Here is a 10042-nt window from a genome sequence, read left to right on the forward strand (position 1 = left end):
AAAGCTCAATTAAAAACACCTTGTGCATTAGCATAAACAAAAGGAGAAATCTCTGGCATAGCATCACTTGAGGCAAAATCAGATAAACGGCATGGAGTTCTTTTTAAAACATTAACTAACCCCAATGGCCTAATTCAGGTGCCCGAGCCTTTTTATTTGTGCGTGTCAAAAAAATGCCATAAAAAAAGCTCTCCCCAAAGTTAGTTGGTATCAGAAATGGTCCTGTTACATGATACTATACTTAACTGTTCCTATACTAACTGTAGCAGCCTGAAAGCTGATTTACTCTACTTCTGAGTTATGTACGGGATATCATCCAGAGGGAAAAGCACAGTATTTCATACAGCTTCCCCGATGATCTTCTTTTTATTTTGCTGTTCGGGGGGGCGGGGGGGAGTCTATAACCACACTTTGTTGGAGTTGAGACAAGTAGGTCAGACAGGCAAGCAAGAAAATAGTCAAGCCCTTGCACTAACAGTGTGTACTTATTTGTTTTGTTACTAATCCTCTAATATATGCCTTTATAAACTCCTGGCTTTTTCCCATGCTCACTGTAGCCCTAAGCAGAAATCTGGCAGTGGGCTGATAAAAATACATTTAACAATTTACTTATTTGCATCCCTGTGACTAAAGAAAACAGATGGATGGCATCTGTCTTCAGGGCTCTGTCTTGCAGTTTTGAAGCCAGTGACATAGCACAGTGACATCCACATGAAGTGTCAGTCTAGTAGTTTACCAGCCTCTGTCTTCTTCTGTTTTTAACAGGGTGGCAAAATTCCTATCAGGTGGACTGCACCAGAAGCAATTGCCTATCGTAAATTTACATCAGCTAGTGATGTGTGGAGCTATGGCATTGTAATGTGGGAAGTGATGTCATATGGAGAGAGACCTTACTGGGATATGTCCAATCAAGATGTGAGTTCCTTTATGATGGTGTTTTATTTTATTTTTTTCTTCCTCTTCGTTTCATTTTTTTCTTCTTTCCTCGCAATCTCAGTGTGGTGGTGGTGTGTTAGGCCTAAATTTTGCAAAAGGAGTAGCATGGATGGACTCCCTTGCCCATATGTTTCCCTTTGCAAGATCAGACCCTTAAATACAATTTTTCATTTTGGATCAGACCTTGCTTCATCATGGCTGGTATCCTGCACGCACAAGTGACCTGTAATTGATCTATTTGTGCATCTATTGCAAGTGTTGTATGAAGTTGAGCTTGTAGACTTAGATGAGGCACTCTTCTGAACCCATTGATTAGGTGAATTCCAGAAAACACAGTGACTGTGATCCAAAAAAAAGGATCCCTATGCATAAAAGCACTTAAGAATGTTTTTAAGTTCCATTAAAAGTCAATAGGACTTAGCCGCATGTTTAACGTGAAGTGTGTGCTTAAATGTTTTCTTGAATCAGAGTCTACATGTTGTGTATTGCCCTACTTCTGTACTTTCTGCAATGTGTTATGATTTCTAGAAAAAAATTATGAACAGTTTTAAAGGAAATAGAAGAGTGAGGAATGGAGCTGAAATGTTCATAAATTCTCATTTAAAATATTTCAGAAATAATTATGTTAAAAAGAGAAGGACAATGTGAATATTAATATTAAATTTCACTGAGGGTTATTGGGGAAAAAACACATGAATTTATGGGGCTTCCCATTAAGAGTTAATTTCCCAAACCCTAGTATACTTGAAATTATTAGTATTTGTTGTTCATATAATTTTATTTCTTTTACAATATTCAGAACAATGCATGCAAGGTATAACTGTGATTATCACTCAAAGCATCCCTTGACAATGGAATAGTTGCCCCAAGAGGACATTAAAAAACAGCTTCACTAAATGACTGTTCTTAAATTATGCAAGTCCCTTTTAACAGTACCATCTGGACTACTTCATCCTATTCCAAAGGGGAGTACACACAATGACTGTTATTTCAGCAGAGTTTTTAATAATAATACTAATAAGGGTCTGCACTAATAGAATTTTTACTCAATAAAACAAATATTTCCTGTGAAAATAAGACATGGGCTGACTAGAATCCCTTTCCCAAAGGTTTTATAAGCAAATAAATGAGTGGAGAAAAAGTTAACCAGAATATATGCTCATGGAGTCAAAAGTGGGAAGTTAAATAACATTTTACAAGTCATCCACTTTTTTATATGGAGCTGAACATTTTCAAAGAGCATTTACGTGTGGATGGCATTTAATCTAAAAACGGGAATTTAATTACATTTCCTTCTGATGTGGATATCTCCTCTGGCACCCTGCCTTGCCCTCCTGTATCAACAGGAAGTCATCAAGGCTTTACAAGAAAACAAAGCACCAGATGCACCTTGGAAACACAGTGTATTTTCATTAGCAATGATAGGTAATTCAGAGCAATACAGAAGTGGGTTTGCAGATGCCTTCCCTTTCTGATGGGTCAAGATAGATCCAAAAACTGGTGAGGTAGCTATGGTATTGTCTGTGGCTCCTAAAGGAAAAAGTGTTGTGCAGCTCACTTCATACATAGAGAATTACATAGGCAAAGAAAGACAATGCAGTGGTGATGAATGGTTTGTGAAAAGTACTAGATTGACTGCCCAGGCAAGACTAGTTCTCCTTATTCTCTAAATGGTCAGAGGCAGTGCAAGCATCTCCAGACTGTCAGGCATTGTGTCTTAGCCACTGTTCTGGAGACCAGCTCTAGGGGTAACAGCATAATTCAGTCTACTGGAGTATTGATTCATTGACTATTGATCTTTGTTCTCTGCTAAGTCTGCCAACAAGGGTGTCCATTAGTTCCAGCTGTGATGGGGGAAAGGGTTGTGATGTGGGTACCATCTATTGAGAACACATAGATTGGAATGACCGCATAGATTGCCAAACTACCCTTGGATAGTAATGAGCTATATGTACAGAGGGTATGAGGTAGATGCATAGTGTCAGGCTTTGGATCAGGTTGCATGCTGTTAATAGTTACAGGTAAGCTGCACACGTTAACTGACACAATAGGCCAGATTGTGACTGTCCAGGTGAGAATGTGCAAGGGGAGGAAGAGGATGGAAGGAGACTTCCCCTCCTCTTTGAATATCAACCAGTCACAACCGGGGAGAGAGCACAGGCCCTGTGCTAGACTGCACTGCTAGTGAAGCTGAGCTAGCTCAAGAGGAGGGAGAGCACAGGCTGCACCCTGAGACAGAGTGGAGGGAGCTCTGGCGCTGAGGTGCAGTCCTCAGAACTGGCTGAAATTCCTGCAGGATTCTTGCTGTGGCATTGTGCCTCCTCACCCCTATCCAAGATGACCAGCAGTTTAACATCGGACCCACTGTTTTCCTGAAATACAGTGATCCTCATCTGTTATTTTTGTGTGTGGCTCGTCAGTGGGCAGCATCTTTGAAGACGTGTGCTTCAGAAGCCATACCTAATGCAACAAATGTTTGTGATATTTATCCCCACTCATGAGCTTGAAATGCATGTGATTGTCTTCCCTGCACCAAAGATGTTCCCTAAATGTGCTCATCTCCTCTGGTTTTAAACCTTAATTAATTTCTGAATTTGCAAAAGGAAATGGTGAGAGTAGGTAGGCCTCCACAGCGGCTTGAGTTTGAATTTTATTTTCCACATTGTTTCATTTTGTTGTGGGTTTGTTTCCATGCTTAGGGCCAACCTAGAATGGTTTATACACAGCTACAGTCTGTGAAGTTCTTTAACTGTTCTTTAATGGTGCTGTGGGTAGGTTATTAAAGCCATTGAGGAAGGGTATCGCCTGCCACCCCCAATGGACTGCCCCATCGCTCTCCATCAGCTGATGCTGGACTGCTGGCAGAAGGAACGCAGCGACAGGCCTAAATTCGGACAGATTGTCAACATGCTGGACAAACTCATCCGCAACCCGAACAGCTTGAAGAGGACAGGCACCGAGAACTCCAGGTCAGCTGTGCTCTTTTAATGGTGATCTATGAGGGAATATATTAGAGGTGACAGGCAAGCTGTAACTCACCTAAACTTCTGTGCTTACATGAAGGTATGCCTCACAGTGCTTGCTAGACTGCACAGCCTTTTTTATCCAGCGGAAGATTGTTTCCAATTGGGCTTATTCTGACATTCCATCCGACCACACTGTGGGGCCCAGATGCTCCTGGCTCTGTGAAAGCAGAAACTGAATAAGGAAAGCAATTGCTTTATCCTACCAGCTCCGAATATTTTTATAACATAGATTTAAGGGTGGCTTTGAAAAGATCTGATGCAATTAAGTGATGTTTTCTTGATAAAACAAGACATGCTGAGTCTCTCTTTTTTTCAATAAAAGATCCTGAAGGGGTCTGCTTCAGTGCAATGTAACTAGCAGGAGTGATCTGGTTTGCTAAAGAGAAAAGTACATCATCAACTTTTATAAACCCTAGGTAGGATTTGCAAATGAGCGTTACAGCATTACAGCCAAAGCCTTGTGGGCACAGCGAAGGTGTGGATTAATCGTTATGTGAATTTGAATTTGATTTTGTGGCAAGACAAAGTTTCATGTCTGTACTGATCCTGTGTCACGTTGCAAAGAAAATTTCAAAGCTGTTAAAGAGATCTTTATTTTGGGCCAGATATTCAGGTGGTGCAAATCAGTGGAACTCTTGAAATCAATGGAATTTCACCAATTAACACCAGCTGAGGATCTGGACCTTTATTTGGGAGTGTTTTTGTCTGGTTTTAAAGCAAAATTAAGTCTGCTTGAAATGAATAAGTGGAAGGGTCTGGAGGGAGAAGAAAATTAGCAGAGAAGGAGGGTGGAGGAAAAAAATCCTAAACATGATCCGATCCCTGAACAGAAAGGAAATAAGATATATTTTCTCTATGCTGCCTGGAATGAGTCTCCCGGAATCAGTGGAGCAATAACAGAGGCCAGACAGTTCCTGATTCAGCCGCTGGCAGGCCAGCATAATGGAAAAAGCTGTTTTTCACTTTTAAACTAGCGGATCCCTCGGTGACTATTGCTTACCATTTACATTACCAAAGACAGGTTATTAGCCCTCTGAGGCCACTATCACCACACTTCCTCCAGATTGCCCTAATTGCAGCTGTAGCCTGGCATGTGTATCCACCTCTGTGGTTTAAATAATTTAAGAAGGAGAAAGTCATAATACCAACTGTTTAATCTCCTCCAACTTGATTTGATTCCAGCTCACAGATAACATATCTTTGACTACATTTAGTTATTACAATAGTTTACAGCCTGTTGTGTGTCCCTTTTTCCCTGTGTCCAAATCCCATTTGTAGACTTCTTTTCCTTAGAGCATGAAATTCAAACAAATATATGTGTATGCCTTTATATAGTGACCCTGATAATAGACTGCAAATTGTTGTGTATGCATTATATGTAATATGAAAAGGGGCACTGAACAGACTGCAAGAAAATGTGGTAAATGTTGTGTTAAGTACTACCAATGTGAACCCAATCCGTCTAGACAATATATAACAGCATTGCAGAACACCTAGTCTTTGATGCTATGCATTTTAAAATAAATGATCAAGATGGCATTTGCTTTTTTTAGATCTATGGTAGTAATTTACAGTGGCTTAATGAAAAACATTGCAATTTTCAAAACATATAAAATTATAAATGAGCTATTAAATAGGCACTGAATTTGTTAAAATAATTATTCCAGAATCTCTACAGTGGAAAATAAGAAGCACATTCCACAGAGCAAACAAAGATCAAAGTTACCATTATTCCCACCAATCCCTGCACACGTGCTGATCAGGAATGGATTGATTAAAGAGGGGATTAACTCCCGGCTGTCCTGAGTTTGTTTGAACACACGGAACCTGCTTGCAGACCTGGCTAGAAACCTGCCTGAGCTGAACTCTCCCTGAGGTTTGAGCTCCAATCCAGTCTGGCAGGTTCTGAGCTCACAGTTCCTCTGCTCATACTTCAGTAGTGTTTCTACAGTTGCTGAACTGAGGTGTGACATAAGCAAATTTGGCAAGTGCTTGAATTGCTGTATGCAGGATACAGACACAGTAGCCTGAACATGTTGCAGCATTCAGGACCTCATCCTTTGCTGAGCACAAAGTGTTTTCCATGAACTTTGTTGCATCTGGGGCTTAAACTATAAAAGGCAAAATGATCTGATTGACAACTGAAAGTAACAGTAGACACCTGGAATCAAATTCATTCTTGGGGCAAGTTGGCCTGTTCTTATATGGTTGCTGAATTTGTCATTGGTTACATTTTATAGTGCATGAGCCCCAATTTTTCCTAGTTACAGGCAACATGCTTCTCTTGTTTGAACTAATCGTCTGTTTTGCCTAGTCACGGCGTAATCATTGCAGAGCTTAAACTTTGTTCTGTTAACCAGCTAATACCTGTTATCTGTCCATGTATTTTCTGCTCCTAGACCAAACACTGCCCTGTTGGATCCGAGTTCTCCGGAATTCTCAGCCGTCGTTTCTGTTGGGGATTGGCTTCAGGCCATTAAAATGGATCGATATAAGGATAACTTCACAGCTGCTGGCTATACAACCCTAGAGGCTGTGGTACATATGAACCAGGAGTAAGTACTCAGCGTATAACAAAAACTGGTAAATCTGGATTTAATCGGCTTCTTTTGCTTTGTGCAGCATATCATTACACTCATTAAAGGAATGGAATGCCTTTCATTTGGATGGAGTAGAACTTTAAAATGCCTCCACAGTGCCTTCAGTTATTTAATTAAACATTTCTATACATCTGCCTTGCTTTTGCAGTATTACATGTGGTTGACTCTCATATGTTGCTTTGCGTCAGCATTTAACACACGTTCTCAGCCCTCTGCTTCTTTTCTTGTTTTAATCAGTGATCTGACGAGAATTGGGATTACCATCGTTGCGCACCAGAACAAGATTTTGAGCAGCGTCCAGGCAATGCGGACCCAAATGCAACAGATGCACGGCAGAATGGTTCCCGTCTGACCCAGTACTGAATAAACTCAAACTCTTGAAATTAGTTTACCTCATCCATGCACTTTAATTGAAGAAATGCACTTTTTTTACTTCGTCTCCTTGCCCTTTGAAATAAAGACCTGCAGCATTGCTTGCTGTACAGATTGCTGAAACCGTGGGGAGAGGGTCCTACCAAAATGACAAGCCGTCATTTTAAACCAGACCTGGAACAAATTGTTTCTTGGAATATACTTCTGTTGATCAAGGATATGTAAAATACATGTATCTATATAAATATAACATCACATTCAAGTTTTGATGCTGTGTTTGCTGCCAGATACTGTGCTTAAAAAATCATTATTCTTCCTTCCCCCAATGACCTGGGGGTTACAACCACAGTATTTTATTTGTGGGATAAATCATGCTTGTGCATCTTTCACTGGAATGAAGAATCTACCCCAGGATATTTTCTGCAGACTCAGCATGTCACTGATACCATGCAGAAACCTCAGTGAGAATATTGTTCGGCTGATCAGTGCCCCTCAGTTAGTGATTTACCCATTTACAGGGTGAGATCGGGAATAACCCACCTTGAGGATTACTGGACAAAACTGGACTTCTGGGGGGGTTTATTGGCTGTTATTGTGCCATACTGAGTTGTAAATCTGTAAACTTTTTGCAAACATCTGACAGTCAGCTGTGACAATCTTGACTGTGAAACTTCCAGACTCACATCCTTTTCCCCTTTGAAGGAGCAATCACTCTTGCAACACTGAAAAAGGTCAGTGAAAGTATAGCCTCCATTCTATTCCTGGTGTTTTTATTTTTTCAGACTATACTGTTACCTGTAAATACTGCGTGGAAGAAAATGCATGTAGGATTGTGGTTCCCAACTGTTTTGGATAAACCTTTACTAGTTTGCCAGACTAAGCTCAACTGTTCCTACTGCGTCACATTCAGTTGCATGCACTCTTTAGTGACAATGGAAATTGGGCTGTTCCAAACCTTAGTCTCACTTGGAAGCTCAACTGTGGGTTGGAATGTGTACAGATGATGGGAAGTAGATGGTGTTGGTGCACAGGTCATCATGAAGAGCCTGCCCCTGTTCCTGTTGATTTCTCACTGGTGGGTGAAGGATTGGACTCTGCAGTAGTGGTGGGAAAACAGACAAACAGGCACTAATGCCTAAAAGCACCTGTATTGGTAAATGTGCCATTAGAGGGGGACCACAGATATAAGATTTCCCTTGGTCTTTGGAAATATGATATATCCCACTTAGGTAGAACAATCAAAGCAAACCCTCTGACCTTCTTTTAGGCTGAAGTTCAGTCTCTGCTGTCACATCTGTGGTGTTATGTGACCAAGAATGGAGTAAAATGGAATTATACATGCATTTTTTTCTTCCTTTTGCACATGTGAGCTAGTGTGTAGTGATGGCTACACATCAAACAAAAATGTTACTCTAGTCTAGGAGATCCCTGCATTTTTATTTGATCACATGGGGATTCAGTTTGGTGAGATCAAGAGAGCTCCAGACACATTTGGGCTGGAATTTTATTTGTATTAAGATCCATTAACACTGTTCTGTTGGTGTAAAGAGGCCTTAAATTGGGCATAAATTACACATACAGTCCCTTTAAGGCCACTTTACACTACCAGAGCAGTAGTACCTTGCCAGACCTTAGTGTACCTGAGTAGCAGACCCATTTGTGCTTTGATGTGGAGGTACAGAGAAGAGGACTTTCATGCCCCTGAGCATTGATTTTTGCAAAGTTTTGTGAATAACAGACAGAGTCTTAGTAGGGTGAACTTCACATTTCAAAAATGATGAGATCATCTCTCAGGTCACAGTTGCTTTTGGTCCACCTCTACACCGGACAGCAGCTTCAAAAAATGACTGAGTTTAATATGTTGAAATTTAAAGTTACTATTTATTCTGAATCCAAAACAGTTGACTTGATTGAACAAGTCAAACTTGCCATATCAACAAAGTCATTCTCATCAGTTTTTGTCACTTGTAACAATAACTTGCTGATTTGAACCACTAGCTTTCTCCCCAATCCCCAGGTCCCAGCTTATTCTGAAAACAAGTTGTTCAGAATGTGGAATCCTAAATTTGGGACCTGTAAAATCATCACAACTTAGTAAAAACCTTTTTGCAACATTACTCATAAGAGCTTTTCTATTTGGGAGGAATTTGAGATTCATTTCAAAAACTACTTAGACCACCATGTTTTAACATTATTTTGCTGGAGGATGTAAGACCTGGAGATTCATCTGAATGATCTGACATTTGTACTTTGCCAGCAAATATCCTTTGTTCAGTTCGGAGACATTTATCTTCCCCTTGCTGCACACCTGCTATAAAAAGTCAAGGCTATCTTTTAAATACAAAAAAAAAATGTACCCAATTCTCTGGAGAATTTGGAGAATTATGTAGTAGGCATCTAGTAACAATAAGGTCAGAGTATTTCAATATTTTCTTTCTAATATGAAAATTGTGAAGGCAGTTCAGAAACTAAATTTTCAGTGCTGCCACTCACACTAACTTCACTGTGATCAAATGAGAGTGGTTAATGGGCAAGAACATGAACATGTTTTTAACTGGAGGAAAGCTGTGTGTGTGTGTGTGTGTGTGTGTGTGTGTGTGTGTGTGTGTAAACTGAAGGGGTAGTAGAAAGAGAACTTAAATGGAAAATTGAGTTTTTTCTTCACTAAAAAAATGTCAGTTATCTTTATCCTGCTGATCTGCTGCAAAGCAATAAGAACAATGGCAGTGCTACATAGCTTACTGCTCTAGCCATTTATCCTTCTTTTTTTTAATGAATGATTATTCCACTCAGGACTTTGCATTAGGAAACTGCAGGGTGTCAATTATGCTGCAAGGGAAATGAAAGCTTCTTAGCAAAAAGGGGTACAAAAGAAGTTCACTTCACTAAATTCACCTGATAAACCCACGAGCTTTTTTATTTTTAAACATTTGTGTGTTTTTGTAGTAGAAAATTGCATACACAAAAGCACAGGCTGATCTTTGTACTGGTCATTGGCAGGCTAAACTGTCATTAACTTAGCCAACAAGATGCTCCTGAATTCCAGTGGGAATTCTTCATATATACATGTGAATTGTACTTTCCATCCACTCTGAAAGAAAACCCTCT

The 10042-nt window shown here is 40.0% G+C and overlaps 1 protein-coding gene across 1 annotated transcript in view; it reads left to right on the forward strand.

The window, feature by feature from the left end:
• The window catches only part of EPHA4 (EPH receptor A4), a 131172-nt gene extending 122254 nt beyond the window's left edge, over window positions 1–8918 (forward strand). The window contains exons 14-17 of the mRNA XM_032803614.2: window positions 766–915; window positions 3712–3905; window positions 6362–6517; window positions 6800–8918. Of these exons, the coding sequence (XP_032659505.1) occupies window positions 766–915; window positions 3712–3905; window positions 6362–6517; window positions 6800–6914 (615 nt within the window). The 3' untranslated portion in view covers window positions 6915–8918. The remainder of the gene's footprint in view (window positions 1–765; window positions 916–3711; window positions 3906–6361; window positions 6518–6799) is intronic.
• The last annotated feature ends 1124 nt before the right edge of the window (window positions 8919–10042 follow it).

Source organism: Chelonoidis abingdonii, chromosome 8, assembly GCF_003597395.2.
Source record: "Chelonoidis abingdonii isolate Lonesome George chromosome 8, CheloAbing_2.0, whole genome shotgun sequence".
NCBI lineage: Eukaryota > Metazoa > Chordata > Testudines > Testudinidae > Chelonoidis > Chelonoidis abingdonii.